The sequence below is a fragment of the Cyprinus carpio genome, chromosome A11 (assembly GCF_018340385.1).
Source record: "Cyprinus carpio isolate SPL01 chromosome A11, ASM1834038v1, whole genome shotgun sequence".
In the NCBI taxonomy this organism is placed as follows: Eukaryota; Metazoa; Chordata; class Actinopteri; order Cypriniformes; family Cyprinidae; genus Cyprinus; species Cyprinus carpio.
In genome coordinates this window covers 23,561,416-23,581,948 of record NC_056582.1, presented here as the reverse complement: position 1 = coordinate 23,581,948, position 20,533 = coordinate 23,561,416, and the positions used below count along the sequence as shown (strand labels likewise).

General features: G+C 32.4%; 1 protein-coding gene across 1 annotated transcript in view; it reads right to left on the bottom strand.

Moving 5' to 3' along the window:
* Window positions 1-2,332: 2,332 nt before the first annotated feature.
* The window catches only part of LOC109050777 (interleukin-17 receptor D), a 47,460-nt gene continuing 29,259 nt past the window's right edge, over window positions 2,333-20,533 (bottom strand). Inside the window, 12 exon segments of the mRNA XM_042766892.1 lie at window positions 2,333-3,185; window positions 4,571-5,501; window positions 7,673-7,767; window positions 7,770-7,856; window positions 9,499-9,609; window positions 9,694-9,748; window positions 9,832-9,897; window positions 12,791-12,942; window positions 13,080-13,124; window positions 14,063-14,183; window positions 14,283-14,401; window positions 19,296-19,421. Of these exon segments, the coding sequence (XP_042622826.1) occupies window positions 3,067-3,185; window positions 4,571-5,501; window positions 7,673-7,767; window positions 7,770-7,856; window positions 9,499-9,609; window positions 9,694-9,748; window positions 9,832-9,897; window positions 12,791-12,942; window positions 13,080-13,124; window positions 14,063-14,183; window positions 14,283-14,401; window positions 19,296-19,421 (2,027 nt within the window). The 3' untranslated portion in view covers window positions 2,333-3,066.

Below are 20,533 nucleotides of genomic sequence, written 5' to 3'. Positions count from 1 at the left end.
AAAATAAATCTGAAATGAAATAAAACAATTATTAGATGGAAAACGTCAGCTTAAAAAATAAATTGGCAACTAACTGAAAAACACAGTTATAAAAATAAAAGCTTATGTTGAAGAACTAAAATTATCAAAATTAAAACTGAAATAAAAATAATTAAGGCTAAATATATATTTTTTAAATTTTACAAAATTACTACAAACAAACTAAAATGAAAAACAAAACTTTATATAATACATACATATATATACATATATATATATGTGTGTGTGTGTGTGTGTGTGTGTGTGTGTGTGTAGAGAAATAAAAAGCTATCATGGCATATAAATTATACATACATATATATATATATATATTATATATATATATATATATATATATATATATATAATATATATATATATATATTAAAGGGCTCAAAGGATCGAGAAGGAGATTTCAACATATACAGCATCTACTCAAAGAGCAAAGACAGCCTGAAAGACTTTCTGAACACACCTGGTGTGATTAATAATCAATAAAGATGCAGTCACATTATTGGCAGGTAACGTTACACACTCTGTTCGTCATCAAATTAATTGCCTGAAATAACTAGTTTTGTGACTGTGACTAAATGAACCATGCACAAACTTGTTGGCTGCAGTAAAGGGGTTGACATCAGCCATTTAGAAGCAGTTCAGGAGTTTGCAGATCAGCATGGACTTCCGTGGAAAGTTGAAGGAGTGATGAACATCTATTACTATTGATTTTTATATATATATATATATATATATCTATATATATATATATATATATATTTGCTTTATTAATATATATATAATTTGCTTTATTAAAATGGTGTATCAACATGAAAAATATATGTATGGTAGTTGATATATGCCATTAATGTTTGTATTTAAATTCTGTTTGAGCATTAAAAAAAATCTAAATTCTATGGTTTACGCAAACAGCTGTCGCACAACTCTGACAGAAATTCAATGACGTCAAGGCTGTAATGTGATTGGTTATCAAAGCAAATGTGATCAAAGTTGGCCTTTACACGCGCAGACCAATAATAAGAGCAGCCTAAGATAATATGATAAGATGATAAAATGATAAGGCTTTATCATAAGAGTTATTACAACAGTGAATATATTTACGACAGTCAATACCACTCACTTATCTGAAGGGGGTCTCAAAAGTCGCAAAAATACACAGAACTACTTTTTGTGTACTAGAATTATCCAGTTGGTATAATTCTTTTATTTATGAGTTTTGCGGATTTTGCAGGGTTTGAAAAGAAAATTAGAAGAGGAAAAGGACTCTTCCTAAAAGTTTTTCACCTCACTGTTGTTCCAGAGTTCACCAGAGTTCAATAAAAGACAATAAATACAAGTATACATCACTTTAAAAGTCATTGTGGAGTTTTTAATCACCTCTTCATCAATTTTTTTTTTTTTAGTTAAATATTTATGTCACAAAAAATCTGCATATATGCAAATATATATAACTTAAAATCTCAGTGTGGAGTTTTTAATCAGCGCTTCATGGCTTGTAATATTTTATATATATATGATTTTATATGTATATTTCTAGCACGCAAAATAATCTCCACCTGAAAACAAAAATCACTTTTAATCACCTCATTACTTGTAATATTATAAACATTTCCTAGCATACAAAAAATCTGAATATATGCAAATCTAAATCACTACAAATATCAGGAGTTTTCCTTTTTATTCTGTGTAATATTTTCTTTTTATTTATTTTTATTTTATGTGCATGTGTGTAGAATTAGGGCTGGTAAATTGAATAATCTTGATTAATCACATGAACAATAAAAGTTTGTGTTTGCATAATATATGTATGTGTGTATTTATGTATATTTAAATACACACATACATGTATACATTCAAGAAATATTTACATGTACATATGTATTCATATTTACATATGATTCATTTTATAAATATGTGTTGCATACATTTATTTTAATATATACATTTATGAATTTTCATACGCAGATTTTAGGCATATAAAAAAAACTGAATATATGTCATTAAACTCACTTGAGATGTCACTGGAGTTTTTAAACACCTCTTAATTAAAAAATATATTTTATATGCATATTTTTAGCTTAAAATAAATGTTTATATATTTAATATTAATCACTTAAAATGTCACGTCTACAGATTTTAGTCACTTCTTCGTTATTTATTTTTATATGCATATTTTAGCACACAAAAATCTGCACTGTTGCTATATATTTACAGCGTAAACCATAAGAAATCTTGTGATTTTAAGCATATTTTTGCCTTACACGTTTCAAATACAGGAAATTCCACAAATAACTCACAATGCATATAAATCTTAGTTTTATTAAGTCATATCTCCTACATTAAGAGTACTATAAAACAGTACAAAGTTTATATAATGTAGAAATCACTTCTAATATTCTAAAAAAAAAAAACTGTACAAAACCTGGATAAACAAAGTACACAAATTAAACTCATAAAGTTAACAATCCGGCACATCTCAGTTTTTTAGCTTGTGCTTCCCTTTGTCATAAACAAACATTAGACCTACTCTTATCTGTTTATGCTGCTGTCAACATGTTTGAAACTTTTTTTAAGATCCATTTAAAACAAACTAAGGCCTAAAATCATTAAAAAGCTCTTGATATGCTTCTAAAATCGAGCGTTACCTCCGAACAGGCTAATGTGAAAAACACAAAGTGCACATCTACACACGTTATCCCACACAACCGAAGCACGTTAATGCAATAAATAAAAGTGAAATTCCATGTTAAAACGACTCATGTCCACAGCTTCATGGCACTTTTAAGGCAAGAAGGTCTGGATTTTGTAGTAACACACACAGCTGTAACACCACAGACACGGCTGCATACTAAGTACACAACCACTTTGGTTAAAAAGCGCCTTGACAAAACACGTGCCTGCAGTTTTTAGACACCTCAATGTTCAATCCCTTCCAACTTGTGAAAGATTTTCCCTGATGAGGGATGGCAGCTGGTCCAAGTCAGTGGTTAAGTACAGGAATTAAAGTGGCGATGCAATTACTGCTGAAGGCCACTAGGTGGAGGCAGCCGCTATGAGTCCTTCACTCTGATGGATGTTGTGATGGAGTTCTGCTTTACATATTGTTGGAGCGGCGCAGTGCAGAGAGCTGACAGCAGGGGGCTCCTCATCACCTACAAACACAAACACACACACTAGGTCAAAAAAAAATTTCTCGCAGTATATTCTAATAATAATGAAAGTAATTAGTCAAGTGATAAAATTTAAATTTAATCAAATTTAGCAATAAAGAAATATATTACTATTGCAATCATGAATAAGATTTATTAATAATTATTATTTTTACTACTATTATATTTACTATCAATTTTAAAAAATATATATTATATAAAACTATAAAATTAAACTAATCAATAAAGAAATGAAATTATTTTTTAAATCATACTACAGTACTTTAAAATAAACAATGAGTGTTTAATAAAATAAATAATAGTAAATAGTAATTTAAACTTTACAGTACATGTAAAAAATGTAATTAATAAAAATATTACAATTGCAATCATAATACCGTACTTTAAAAAAAATAGTATTTATTATTATTATCATATTTTAATTTTATTTAAATTATAAAATGTAACTAATTAATAAAAAATAAATTACTATTGCAGTAATACTACTGTATTGTCAAATAAAAAACAAGTATTTAATATTAACAATTATTAATTTTTATTAAAAAATAATTAATTTAATAGTATTAAGAAATTTATACTTTTTATAATATTTTACATAATCATTTAATTTATAATAGAAATTACGAATGTAAATATATAAAATATGTATGTAATACATATAGTAAAAATATACAATATTACTGCTACACTGTACAATAAAATAATTATTATTATCATTATTATATTCTAAATATATTTATTTTATTTATTTATTTTATTTAAATTAGAAAAGTAAATTAATCTAAATTTATAAATCGCAATAGTACTAATGAACTGTAAAATAGAATTGGTTTATTTCACAGATTAACTTACAATACTAATATGTGACCCTGGAGCACAAAACCAGTCTTAAGTCTCTGGGGTATATTTGTAGCAATAACCAAAAATACATTGTATGGGTCAAAATTATAGATTTTTCCTTCATGCCAAAAATCATTAGTATATTAAGTAAAGATCATGTTCAATGAAGATATTTTGTAAATTTTCTACCGTAAATATATCAAAACTTAATTTTTGATTAGTAATATGCATTGTTAAGAATTCATTTGGACAACTTTAAAGATGATTTTCTCAGTATTTAGATTTTTTTCCACCCTCAGATTCCAGATTTTCAAATAGTTGTATCTCGGCCAAATATTGTCCTCCTAACAAATTATGATTTATTTAGCTTTCAGATAATGTATAAATTTCACATTCGAATTTCGAAATTGACCCTTACGACTGGTTTTGTGCTCCAGGGTCACACACACATATATATATATTAAAGGGAATTATTACCCTAAAATTAAATGATATATTTATATATGCTAAATATATTAAATTCATACTAAGTCCTGAGGAGGAGGACACGCTGTCGGCCAGAGACGAGTTGTCGTGGTCCGGTGAGAGTCCGTCCATCAGCGGGATGGAGAGCTCTGAGGACGGGACGGACGAGTCGTAGATCCCCGAGTCTCTGGGCATCTCCACCGGACTGACCGATCCGTCCGGCCGGGACGAACCCACATCCTGACCGGACGAACCCTCCCCGAGATCCTCCTGCGACAGACTCAGCGAGAGCCCCAGCCTCGGCGTCGGCGGCAGCATCAGGACGTTGCTCCTCACGGGACAGTCGCTCTCCGAGGGGTGTTTGAGCTTCACCTCGTTCAGGACGAGCCCCGAGTCCAGCTTCTCTGGAGGAGGGAGGCGTTTACTGGGCGGCGGCATGAGCTGCTTCTCGAACCAGTCGGGCTCCTGCTCGATGTGCTGGTGCATGTTACAGATGGCCACGTACAGCGAGCGGCCAGATTTGCTGCGGAAGTAGTTGCGTTTGCTGACGTTGGGCGGCTGCGGCTCGCGGTCGGTCAGGCTGAGCTGGCGAGAGTGGAGCCGGGCGAAGAGCAGGGGAAGCTGGTCCATGAGTTTGTATTTGGGCGCCAGGCTGAGAGAAGTCGGTACGTCGCTCTCGTGAGAGTAGTCGAAGTACACCGACATGAAGCGCGAGAGGTCCGAGGACTTTTGATGCACCTCTTTGATTTTTTCTGCGATCATCGCCGTGGCGACGATGAACAGGTCCCTGTTTCCGGTGGAGTCGGATGCGGTCGGTTCTCGGTTGTTCTCCTTCGACGTGGCCTTGCCCTTACGATGTCTTTTCTCCACGAAATACTTCAGGCCTTTGGAGCAGACGGTGATGATGAAGTGGGCCTCGTCGATACGCCGGCTGAGCCACGACATCTGACCCTCCTTACAGATCTCCAGGTGCTCCCAGAGATCCAGCGCCACCTGAGCACACACACACACACACACACGCACACACACAGACTCACAGACACACAGACACACACACAGACACAGAGACACAGACACACACAGACACACACATGCACGCACACAGACACACACACACACACACACACACACGACACACACACATGCACGCACAATGAACACACACACACACACACACACACACACAGACACACACACACACAGACACACACACACACACACAGACAGACACACAGACAGACACAGACACACACACACACAGACACACAGACACACAGACACACACACACAGACACACCACACAGACACAGACACAGACACAGACACAGACACACACACACACACAGACACAGACACACACACACAGACACACAAACACTCTCATAATGTCTTTCATAAACACACACACACACACAGACACACACACAGACACAGACACAGACATAAACACACACAGACACACACACACACACACACACACACACACACACACACACACACACACACACACACACACACTCAGACAGACACACACACAGACACAGACACAGACACAGACACAGACACAAACACACACAGGCACACAGACACACAGGCACACAGACACACAGACACACAGACACACAGACACACAGACACAGACACAGACACAGACACAGACACACACACACACACAGACACAGACACACACACACACACAGGCACACAGACACACAGACACACACACACACAGACACACAGACACACACACAGACACAGACACAGACACAGACACACAGAGTCACATTTAAAACTATTTTACTATATAAAAAAATTATGATTATTATTATTAACATTCAAAATATTTTATTTATAATATTAAAAAACGAATCAATAAAAAAAATATATATTTTCTTTACTTTTAAAAAAATTAAAAAGTATTTAATAATCATAATAGATACAAATTGTATTGTTATATAAAATAAAAAATAACTAATCAATAAATAAATATTACTCCTGCAATAATACTATTGTACTGTAAGATACAAAACAAGTATTCAAAAATAATTATAATTAAATTAAATTATATTAATAATCAAAATCAAAATATTTTATTTTGTTCATTATTTAAAAAAATAAATAAACAAATCAAGAAACGTATTACTGCAATAATACTGTAATAATAATACAATACTGTATAATAGAAAACAAATATTTAATATCAATAATTTAAATTTTACAAAACAACAGTAAAATTACAATAATAATATTTATGGCTGTCTTAATTTCTTTGCTTTCAAACAATTAACTGCCGAACTTTTATTTTGGTGGAAAACCTCTGAGAAAGCTTGTTAGTTAATAAATAAACAATAGTTCGTTGAATTTGTTCAAGTTAATTCACTGTGCATTAAACTAATGTTAAAGATACAAAAAAAAAAAAAGATTTTTAAAATGTACTCGTAAATGTTGAAATTAACATAACTAATATTAATGAAGACTGTAGAGGTATTTATTATTGTTAGTTTATGATAACTAATGTAGTTAACTAATGTTGTTTTCTTTGGAATAACAATCACTGATGATTCATGCACAGAAACAAATATTAGGAAATTAAATGAATTAAATTCTTATGTCCAAGGGTGTAGGTTTGATTTTGGCATTGGTGGGGACATAACGGCAGACAACAGAGATTTAATTGTTTGACTAAAATTATTGCTAGAGACGATTTAGTAGTTGCTGATATTGGTTAGGGACATGTCATAGCATCTCTACTAAACTCTACAGCCTTGCTTATTTCATGTGGACATCTGGATTACGATCTGAGGAGTGATTTGGGCGATCGAACAGTCTTCAACTTTCTTCTGACACTAGAGGACGTCATTTGTTTGATCAAAAATACAGTAAAATTGTGAAATATTATTACAATTTATAATAACTGTTTTCTGTTTGAATATATTTTAAAATGCAATTTATTTCTGTGATGTAAAGCTGAATTTTCAGCATCATTACTCCAGTCTTCAGTGTCACATGATCTTCAGGAATCATTCTATGATGCTGCTCTGCTGTGATACATTCTATCTCTCAGGATTCTTTGATGAAGAGAACATTCTAAACATTCTAAATGTCTTTACTGTCACTTTCGATCAGTTTAATGGTAGTGTATTTGATTTTAAACGCAGCCCGACCTCACAGCCGCAGAAGTCCTGCAGGAAGAAGGCGAAGCTCTGGATGACGGCGAGGTGTTTGGGACAGTCTCTGCTGGAGTAACAGATGAAGATCTTGGTCTGGGCCAGGGTCTGTCTGCGCTCAGCGCCGTGGTCTGAGATGAAGACTCCGGGCTCTCCTCGTCCAGGTGGGAGTAGATGTTCTCTGCAGAGGAATTCAGATCAGAGACCAGGATCAAATGAGATTTGTAGCGTGTGGAAAAAAAGCACATTTATTGTTTCCATATGATGAGAGCTCCTTTTAGAGCACTGTAAGAACTGAAAGTAAAGCCTAATTTGTCCATGTTAGAGAAACAGATGTTTTTGTCTTACATCACCCCCACAATCCACCTTCACAAAAATATAACATGGCAACCATATTTTAGTTTAAAATACCAGTTATAAACGCAGGCTAAAGGCTAAATGCATCTATAGCAGGGTTATTGTAATATTGTATTGTATTGTAAAACATTTCCATTACTTGACATGTAACAGTTTGGTTAAAACCATTAAAATAAATAAATAAATAAATAATTACACAATAAAATATATAAAAAAAAAAAAAACTTGTAAAATAAATTATTTTATTTCAGCAGTTAACTTAAACCATTAAAAAAATAATTTTTGTTACTTGAAATAAAATTAAAATATTTAAAAAACTTTTTAAACATTTTCATTATTTTATATAAAATAAACATTAAATGAAATTTAAAAAAGTACATTTAAAAAAAATTATTTCGGCTAGCTGACAAAATAACACCTTTAAAAAATGTGTACCTTGAAATAAAATAAATGTTAACTGAAATAAACTAAACTTTTAAAAAAGTAACCGATTTTATTTCAGCTAGTTGACTCATACTAAATCCATTAAAAAAATAAATAAATAAACATTCACTGAAATAAAATAAAATACAAAAAATCTTAAACTTATTTTATTTCAGCTAGCTGACTAAAAGTAAAACCAAAAAAACATTTTCATTAATTGAAATAAAATAAACATTACCTGAAATAAAAACTGTAAAAAATATAAAGAAATTATTTAAGATAGTTTACTAAAACTAATACCTTTAAAAATACTTTACTTGAAATAAAATAAATGTTAACTAAAATATTAAAGTATTTAAAAAAAAATTCAGCTAGTTGCCAAAGCAACATTTCTCATCTTCATTTAGTTCAATTTAATTTACTAAAATAACTAAATAAAAACTTAAATATATAACTAATAAAAACTAATAAAATGACAAAAACTAAATACAAAAATAAAAATGATTTCAAAATATAAATGAAAACTATATTAGCATCTCGATGATACTAAAATAATACTGATTTAGAGACCAGAATAGAATTTTTGTGCCACTAAGCAACCAAAAAAATTCTTAACTAACTGGCAGTGCCCTAACAACACCCTAGCAACGTGTAATAAGACACTCAGAACCCCTTAGCAACCACACAGGAACGCCATGGCAACCCTAGAATTGTAGCGGTGACCCTAGAATTGAGGATTTCACAGTTAAAACCGTAACCGTAGAAACCAAGGTATTCTATGAGGTTCTGTGAGGGAAATCTTCCCAAAACGTTGGAAACTGAACACCTTTTTGCTTCTGTAAGATGCATTACACACAAACTAACAGGAGTTTATTTTGTGAGGAACGAGCAGAGCTGCAGCAGAACGGCGTGAGCGCAAACGCTGAGATTCCATCGCGCATTAATCCTCATAAACGCCGTCAGATTACAGAGATCGGCTTACAGATACCAGACAAAAGAGAGTTCACGAGGAAACCCGAGCCTCGCTAATGACGGACACGCACCTTGCTGCTTCTTGCGACACATGACGGTGAAGAGAGTGGCGAAGGCCGACATGATGACCAGCGGGACGGTGATGGCCATGGCGCGGATCGGTCCGGCCCACGGAGAATGCACTGCAGCAAACACAAACAACATCTGATCAGTGCAAATACAGACGCTAAACATTCACTAAACATAACACGTCTAAGTCTTTTTACCTTGGCTCACGTGGTACTGCGTCTGTTTTCTGGTCGTGTTGTTGTCATCTCGAAGCTGCAGGAATAACAAAGCAGATTTGTTGTTAAATTGTTAAATAAAACCCAATTAATCGCGTATGAAATGAGCAACGCTCAAACCTCTATTGCGTAAGTTCCTGGAGTGACGTCTTGTAAAACACATGTAGTTTTGGGGCCATTTACCTCCTGCAAGAAAAACAGAGACATTATTACAAATGTGTAATGCATTTTATGTAGCATTGCATTAGTGTCTCAGCAATGGATGCTCTGCAGTGAATGGGTGCCATCAGAATGAGAGTCCAAACAGCTGATAAAAACATCACAATAATCTACACCACTCCAGTCCATCGGTTAATGTCTTGAAAAGACAAAAGCTGACATATCTATTTTTGACGGCACTCATTTACTTCGGTTAATGTATTGATGAGACAATGGTTGTGTTTTACATTTCTCCAAACCTGATGAAGAAACAAACTCATCCTAATCTTGGATGGCCTGAGGGTGAGGACATTTTTATAAAATGAAAATGACATTCATAGACATATCAGCATTGAATTTTCTTTCTGATAAACACCTTAAAGTGCCATTACTTTAAGAACAAGGCTGGAAAAAGCTAAACAAACAGTTTAACTGTTCACCCTGTTTCTTTTCATTAAGGTCAACATTCAAACACAAGGATCCAAACTTGCAGTTTATGTTTACATATGCTCTACGTTAAAATAAAGCCCCAAGAAGCCGTGGTTTACAGTGAATTTATAACAGCTAAGGGGCGCTGTTAGGCACGACACGAAGCAGAATGACTAAAACCCCCTAAGCTGTGATAAATTCACTGTAAACCACGGCTTCTTGGGGCTTATTGCTTTTATAAAACGGCTATTCCACATACATAGTAAGGTTTCACAAAATAAAACAAATAAAGTGTAATGATATTAAATAAAACAGTATTCTTCCACCAAACAATGTAGTTCCTCAGAAACAGTTGTGGTTGCAACAAAGTGGTTGCCGAGCAACACACAGAAGTAAACAAAGGTGTATGTTACATTGTAGAGTAATTTAGAACAGCTTCAAACTTGGCTCAACCAATCAGAATCAAGGACCGGAGCTATCCGCTTTATAACAGGGTTTCTATTGCACTCAGTTACTCAGAAGCCTGAGGTGGGAAAGTGAATCGATATCAATGATCTCACAGAGATCCACAGAGCGTCTGAACTCTGGAATCCCCCGTTGGTGGCGTCGCTCAACTCATATTTCACCTCTTTCTATTATCGCTACAAACAATGCCGCCCGAGCCGGCCACCGATATGACCACTGCGCTCTTCTGAAAAAAGCCAGGACAATGCTTTTGCACCCTCTAACAGGAAGAAGATGAGAATAACATGGTTCAAAAGAACCAGGTCGTGTTCCAAAATGACACAAATATGAAACACCTCATGCTGGTGTTGAAATAATAAAACCTCTAAATGAAATCAATCCCAACATCATGATTCCAAGAGAATAAAGACTTAGCTTCAGCCAAAGCCTTTCAGAGAGAACTCAAAAAAATTACAAAAAACACCATAAAAGTGCACATTTAAACATTGAGCGTCATTTATCTTTCTGTTGTTAATTTGCAATTTACTGTGTCAGTTATTATTATTATTATTATTATTTATTTTATTTGAAATAAAATAAATAATTTACTTTCAAAATTTATTTTCTCAAATACTATTATTAGTATTTATTAATATTTAATATAATATTTTTTTATTAATTATGCTAATTATAATACATATGAAAATAATACATTATTAATACATATTTAATAATGAATTGCGTCAATAATAATTATTGACATTATTATTAATAAATATTCATTAATAACTACTACTTATAATAATAATAGTAATAATAATAATTTAGCAAAATATAAATAATTATTGAAAGTAATTATTATTACATAAAAATATTAATATTATCATTAGGACATTTATTTTTATAATTATTATACAATTTATTTGTAATGTGATATTCTCAATTATTATTACCAGTAGTTTTTTTTATTTAATATAATTATTATTATTAATTATAATAATCATCATCAGAATAATTATAAAAATAATATATAATGAATACACATTTAATCATTTATTGCATTGATAATAATTATTTACATTATTATTAATAAATAATAATTAATAAGTACTACTACTTATAGTCATAGTAATAATAATTAAAATAGAAATAATTATTAAAATTAATTAATAATAATAATTACTATTATTGTTATTATTATTATTAGAATATACATTTTTATATTATACATTTTATTTGTAATGTGTTTTCTCGATTTCTATTACTAGTATTATTTATTATTAGATAAATAAATAAACACATTAATAAATAATACATTTATTAATAATAATGATATCATCACTCATTTATATTCTTGTCATACGTCTTCAAAATACATCTTGGGCTTCCATTTCTTTACATTATTGATATTTTTGTTTTAGACTAACAGCATCCGTCCCAATTCGACTTAACTTCTCCATACGGAGAAGAGCAGCATGAGCACACTTCCCATAGAAGAAAGAGAGTCAAATGCATCTGAATGAGTAAATCATGACAGAATATCCATTTTCAGCTAAACTATCCCCTGAAGACAGTTAGTCCAGAACCAAAAATACATGTCCTTTGCAAAAAAAGAAAGACAGATAGCCGTCTTCTAACACCCAGCACAGTTTCTAAGTGCTGCTGTAAAAGTTCTCTGCTCTTTACATTTCCGTCTCCAACACAACCAAAGCGTGGAAAGGAGCAGAACACGTCCGTTTCCCAGAGCTGTGATTCAGAGGACAAGACTATATATTATTCCAGCTGTCTGGGAAGAGCATTAACCCTGAACATCTCACTTCCAGCTAGAAAAACCGTGTGTGTGCAAAGCTAACAGAACATGCAAACAATCAGGGTTACCCGATGACGCAAACATGCAAATCATTAGGAAACACTCCTCCAAATGACATGAGAGGCTGTGAATTATGAATGTAAATGTTTATGAATTTGAGCTAGGATTTTTCCAATGCAATTACTGTAAACTGCTCACAGGTTTGCAGCGTTTGAGTCTGAAGGGCCCCTCCTGTCTGAGCTTGTAGTACAGGTAGTAGATGGTGAAGCCGAACGTGGAAGGGGCGTGGTCAAACACAACATGCAAATTAGATCCGAGCTGAGAAACATTCAGCGTCTTGGGCTTCCAGACTGTCAGGGAAGAAAGAGAAAGAGCAGCACGGTTGGTTTCGGTTTCATTTGAGATCCTGTTTAGGCCGTTTCACAGCTTGACTAACAAAAACAGATGAATTGGATTTGACATCTTTTTCTCTCTCTAAAGAACTCACATGGTTTGCAGACGAGGTTATCTGGGCCAAGAAGCACTTCACAACCTGTGAGAACGCAAGGAACAAGGCAGAGAAATTACTTCCTTTTGTTTTTGCACAATTTTTCCAATTTTAAACATTTTAAACATCTATTAAGTTAGAATATGACACTAAGTGATTGTAAAAAAAAAAAAAATAAAAAAAAAATTAATATTTTATCAATTATTTTAATTATAAATATTTATAAAAAAAAATTAATGAAAAATATAAATGTCTAATAATAACAACAACAATGAATTATACATTATAAAATGAACAAATAAATGATCATTATTTTATAAGTATTTTAATTAAATTTATAATGAATTATAAACATTTAATTATACATTTGTCATTTTGTGGACCAGATTATTAAATTATGATTAAAAATATATATAAAAACCTAAAAGAATTTTTTTTTATAAATATTATAAATCATAGTAATAAAAAAAACGATAAATATTAAAAATTAATTACAAAATAAATTATATTTATAATCCCATTTTAAACATTTAATTATAAATTTGTCATTTTTTATAACAGGATATGTTTTAATGATTTTAATTATAATTATAAATATTTTTTTTTTATAAAGACCACATTAATGTTAAATAAATACAAATATTTTTTTTTCCAAAAGCCTTAAAGAAATGGCCAGAAAAACTTTTTTTTTTTTTTTTTGTAGAGTACGTTTACTTCTGCGCAAAAAAATGTCAGGAAGAAGCAATTATTAAAGTAATTTTAAACTTTAAATATCCATTAAGTTAGAATATAAAACAATAACTAATAGTAAAAAATAAGTAATTTGTCATTTTGTGTTCCAGAATATTTTTAATAATGGCATTAATATTTATAAATATTGAATAATAATATTAAATATTTAACTATATATTTTTTTCTAAAAGTAGGACAAAATAAAGCCATAAACATGTTTTTTACAGTATCGTTTCAGGCTTAACACTCACTGTTAGTGCGCAGAAAAGATGGCGGAAAGAAGCTGTCGTTCAGGAACGTGGGAAACGGTACGATTCTGACCATGTAGTCCGTCTCAAAGGCGAGACCAGCGAAGGGCTGTGAGCTCATCCTCTGTTGGAAAAACACGAAAGGGTGCCAAACAGATGAATATGAACATAAAAATTCATTTCCACTAAATTGCGTGTCTAATCTAAAGCATATTATACTTACAACGGTTTTGTAAGAGAAGTTAAGCTGTCGCGGATCCTTCAGGATCATGTGCTGGCACTGCTTTCCCTCGGGATTCTTGTCCTCCAGATACACTCTGAATCCCTTCACATGCTCAATACCTAGCATGAATTAAAGGGGATTAGATGATATAAATCCAGATGACTGCAGCACACCTGTGCAACTGATGGCTTTGAAAATGCATGAATTATCAACCAATTCATGTTTGCATTGTACCAAAAGAAATTATAGAATGCATCACATCCTAAAAGGCATTGAATGGAACATATTTTTCCATTTCATCTTGGGAGTTTGTCGAAGTTTACCGGCTCAAAAATTTAAATGTAGCCTTTTATGGAAATTCTTCATCCTTCTGATCTGATTAAATACAGTAGGTTGTTTTTGCAACTGTAGCATTAATTCTTTGATAACTGATGCAATTCATATTTTTGCATTTTTAGTCGATTTATAACGTTAGACAATGTTTTTTGGTCAATATATCTTCTTATGGCCATATTCCACCCTTTCTGATCCTCAGTTATCTGATGCAATTCACATTTATAGAATAGGTCACAAACTAAAAAGCATCAAAAAGGACAATTTTTTTTTTGCATTTTATTTTTTCCTGGAGCCACTTTTTAATATTAGTCAAGGTTTATTGCCCTAAAAATGTAAATGTAGCTTTTTAAGGCCATTTCAGATCTGAATAAACAGGTTGTTATTGCTACTATACCTTTTAGATTCTATTAACTGATGCAGTTCACATTTTTAGAATAAACCACATCCTAAAAGGCATTAAAATTGCCTCTTTTTTTGGACTTATGTCGGTCAAAGTTTATTGGCTCAAAAATGTAACTATAGCTTTTAATGGCCATTTTTCACTCTTTCTGATCTGAATAAACAGGTTGTTTTTGCTACTGTACCTTTAAGATTCTCAGATAACCGGTGAAATTCATGCTTATCGAACAGATCACAACCTAAAAAGCATTAAAAGATTACTTTTTTTTATTTTTTTTTATGTTAGTCAGATTTTCTTGCCCCAAAATGTAGCTTTTTATGGCCATTTTCACCCTTTCAGATCTGAATAAACAGGTTGTTTTGCAACTGTACCTTTAAGATTCTCAGTTAACTGATGCAGGTCACATTTTTAGAATAAATCACATCCTAAAAAGCATTAAAAGGAACACGTTTGCATTTCATTTTTTTATTTTTTGGAGCTGATTTTAAATGTTAGTCAAGGTTTAATGGCTCAAGAATGTAAATGTAATTAGGGTCAAAGTTTGCAATTTCAGATGTGTGGGATGTGCACAGAACTTTTAAAGCATGCACCATTTTTCCTCCTTTTTTAACCTTGCTTTCTTTCCCTCGGTTTCTTTTTTTTACTAGCACCTCTGAAGACAGAGCGGACGGGAGCGTGCGTGCCAGCGGAGCATTCCCGTGCCCTTCAAAGTGTGCCAGCCTGCCTCCCTTTTAATTAGATTTCTGTCTTATCAGTTGCAGAGGGAAGAGGGGAGAAGAAAAGGCTCCCGCACACATTCCGTGTGGTTCCGATTACCGCGGCGGGGAGCGGCCTGATGGGACGGGTGTAACTCCACACCTCCACCATCCTACAGATAGCATCAAGAGAGAGCCGCCCCGTCACACACAACCTTCAAAAACACCAGTGAAGGTGGAAAAAAGATGTGGAACTGGTTGTGCGTCTCTCGTTTTCCTTGCTTTTTATCGGCTCTTGTAGAGGGCTGCTTTAAGTAATCAAGTTAATGCATTAGGTATTATGAACTAATAATGAAAAATAGTTTATTCAGGTTAATGTAATTTCTAGTGATGCACTATGATGTTTTCAGTTGATGTGTGAAAAAACTTCACTAAACATTCATTGTTTAATGTATGTTTGAATAAATATGTCATGAAACAAGTTTTTATTATATGCAAAGTAAAAAAATTTATTTTTCAACAACAAATTGGAGTAAAACATAATTATATCATGAAAAAAAGTTTATATAAACACTTGATCAATTAAAAAAAAATTATAATATTTTTTTTAATGTTTTTTTAAAAAATTAACTTAAAATTTAAATGCATAAATAAAATTGATTATTATTAAATTTGATTAATTAACTGAAACATTATTTTTGGTTTTCAGGTGTATTTTTGGCTAAATGAATCTGTATCTCTACAAAAACTCATTTTGGTGCATCATTATTAAAATATAAATTTTCATTTCATGATCAAACATATAAAAACAAAAAATTATATTTCTAAATAATATTAATCTAGATCAGGGATCACCTGAATCCATTGGACCTAACATCTGCACTTGAAGCACCTTCTGCAAAGTTTATATTTCAATAATTAAAAAACACATTTGCATGTTCATGGTTCTTTAATATTGGTTACAAACAAAATATTTAATAATCTTTTTTGTGTTTTATTTAGATTTTCTTTATGCATATTTATGTATATAAAATAGTATAAAATATCAGTTTTGCTCTCAAACACAGCATATTTGATTGCATTAAAAGACACAAATGTAACTACACAATTATGAAGCCACATGATCATTTTAAATAGGAAACATGCGCATGCATCATTCAAGGTTTGTTGTCAGAAACCAAATGATATTGCTTCGGGTTTGTCACATAACTGAATGAAAAAAGTCAAGTTCGAGATGTGAGAACTGATGAAGAGGACGTTTTTTGTGAAGAAAAATGTCATACGATAACGGAATATGCAGCAGTGCAAATGAGATTTGTGAAGGACTACATGTAAAAAGATTTAAATTTTGGCCTTTTGGGATATTTTTTTTTTCTTTTTGGAAGTTGCTGGTCATAATATGCTTTCATTGCATGCAAAACAGCATCTCTAAGACCTTCCAAAATATCTTTGAGGGTGAATAAATGATGCATTTTCATTTTTTGGGTGGACTGTCCCTTTAAGCTCAGTGCATGAGGAAAAGGCCCCACACCCAAGGCTTTCTTCTTTGAGTTTCTTTAATATACACCTGAGCTGTGTCAAGTCCTGCCCCAGTCAAAAGGATTAACCTCGAGCGAACAACAGGCCACATTGTCCCACTCGTCAACCGAAAGCTCGCATTACCAAGTTCAATAGCGCCCTGGCAGACGGAAGTGAGGGACATCCCCGTCTTTCTCTCAGCCACACACGCACACATTCCTCACAGGACAAAAATCACAGCGCTGCTATGCAATGTCTCTTGGACGGATCCATAGGACTGTCAGGGCTGAAGAATAATACGTCCCGGGAGGAGGGAACCTGCAGCTTTGATCAGGAAGAGCAGGAACTCTCTTTGAACAGCCTTTCTTTGAGCTCCTGTTCCATTCTCTCCAGGCTGGAGATGGACTGAGATAAATCACCCTCATGTGCAACCACCCGTGCAACACACATGCACTTTAAAATGTGCTTTGTTATGGGTTCGTGCACGCTAATGGAAAGTGCAGACACGCAGTCTGAAATCTCTGTTTTAGGACTGTTTTGGGGACACAATCTTTTCCATCGACTGAAACACCAATGGTTATTGATTTCAGTCGAGAGAAGTAACGGACTAAAATAAGTAAGTTTTCAGTTGGTCAAATTTGCCATTAAGAATAAATTTTTTTGTGACAAGATGCTTGTTTTTTGTCGCATCATATCAAATTGACACTAAATGCAACTAAAATGCATCTAAAAAGTTTTTTTTCTTATTAAAAATTAAAACATATTGGCAAAAATGCAATATATATATATATATACACACACATGCAAACATATATATTATCAGTCTTTATTATAAGACAAATTCACACTAAATAAGCAAAAAAGTGATAAATATATAGACAGAAATATATAAAAAAATAAATAAAAAACTGCAAAATAACAAATATATGTTGATATATAAATATATAATAATCTAAGAAATTATAGTAAATGCAACCAATAAGGAAAAAGCGACAAAAATTTAATACAATATAAAAATGCAAAAAATATATATTAATATTTATATAAAATCTAACTTATGACACTAAATGCAACTAATAAGTGCAAAAATGAAAAAAAAAATGCTAAGAAACATAAATTATCAGTCTTTATTAGATAAATTCACACTAAATAAGCAAAAAAGTGATAAATATATAGACAGAAATATATATATTATATATATGAAAAATGAAAAATATATGTTGTTTTTTGATTTTATATTTATATAAGAAATTACAGTAAATGCAACCAATAAGAAAAAAGCGAAAACATTTAAAATACAATATAAAAATGCAAAAAATATATATTAATATTTATATAAAATCTAACATGACACTAAATGCAACTAATAAGTACAAAAATGAAAACAAATATATCCAAAGAAACATAAATTATCAGTCTTTATTAGACAAATTCACACTAAATGCAACTACTAAATAAGCAAAAAAAGTAGAAACAGAAAATAAAATGCAAAAAATATATATATTAATATATAAATATATAATCTAACAAATTATACTAAATGCAACTAAGTGCAAAAATTAAATATATATATGTATTAATAAATATGCAAAAACATAAACATTCATACATACATGCATATACACACACACTTTTTTTTTTAATTTTTGCATATGTTATTTGCATTTAGTGTAATTAGTTTGATATACATACACATACATACATACATACACACACATATGCATACCCTTCTTTATTATCTTACAAAATTAAACTAAATGCAACTAATACAGAATTCTTGGTTGCAATTTATGTGAATCTGCTTGATAATAATGTTTGTGATTTGTGATTACGTCATGTCTTTTTTTAGACAAATTTTTCATTTGTATTACTGTTGTTAACTACTTCTAAATGCAATTTTTGTGTTGTTGTTTTTAAATGGTTTTGTAAATTGTTTGATATGAGATAGGCCCATCCCTTATCTACTAAAAGATAATCCCACCCCATTGGGACTCCACTGGGACAGAAATTGAAATGTCGGGTGTTTTAAAATAGTTTCACAAACACAGCGGAGAAGAAACCTACCGAGAGGGCTGGCCATCCAGTGGACCACCACAGCCGCCTGGCTGTCACAAGACAAATGAGTGTAGGTGATGTTGTTCACTTCATGGATGGCGTGCTTCCCCAGCAGATTCCAGTTCAGAGAGCAGTCTAATTGGGACAGAAAGAGCAGGAACACAAAGAGAGAGAGAGTGAGAGAGTGAGTGAAACAGAAAGTCAGGCAGTGTTTCCCAGTGAGAACATCGGTGAGATTCTTTGGCAAGCGACGAGAGAAAATATGCAGCCATGCGAGGAGACACTCTTTCCCTCCCCCTTCCTTCCTTCTTTCTTTCTTTCTTTCTTTCACTTGTTTCTTTCTTCTCAGTGACTCCAGATAAGCAGGTATAGGAAGAGGAGCAGCCGATTGTGTCCCTCACACCCCGTCGCTCTTTTTTTTTTTACACAATCCCTATTGTGATGCTAACCAGAATCAGGCCCGTTCCCGTTCGTGGTCACACACAATGAGGACTGAATGCCGAGGAGAAACAGGGATTAGCTACAGGATGAGAAACTTGACTTTTCAGCACTTAAGGGGAGGACAAGAGCTCAGGAAGCTTGACTGAAACAACATTTGGCATTAACAAAAGAATAAATGCTATATTAAGCCAAGCAGAGAGAATCAATTAGGGGTGAATCATACAAAGAACATTCCCGGGTCATATTTCTCACCAAAAATCACTTTATATAACATATAGATAAAAGAATGCATTGCTTTAAATGCAGAGAGTGTCATTTCTTTGCCTCTAGCATCACCGAATGGAACAATAATGACTGTTTTCAAACAGGTTGCCTAAATACACTTCCCTGCTTTCTATTGGCTGGCAAACAGACCGTCCCACCCCAAACTCATACCATTGGTTGAACCAATGTTGCTCAAATAAATTCAGCAATGTTGTGATGTTTTGAGACGAAATACTGCAACGTCAAAAAATATGACAAGCACTACATTTAAAGAAACATAAGCTTATATTTAGTATTTATTTCTTTTGTGTTTAGTGAAAATAAATTTAATTTTCTTTTTTTGTTGTTTAATTTTGGCTTATTTAAATAAAAATTATTTTTAATAGAAAATCACAATCATTTTTCATTACCATAATGCTAAATAAATGATATATTATTTAAATCGTAAAGTACTGATGCATCAATGTAGTGTGTACTGCCTTTCTTTAGTTTTAGTTTTTAATTTATGCTGATTTAAATAAAAAAAAATATTTTTTTAATTT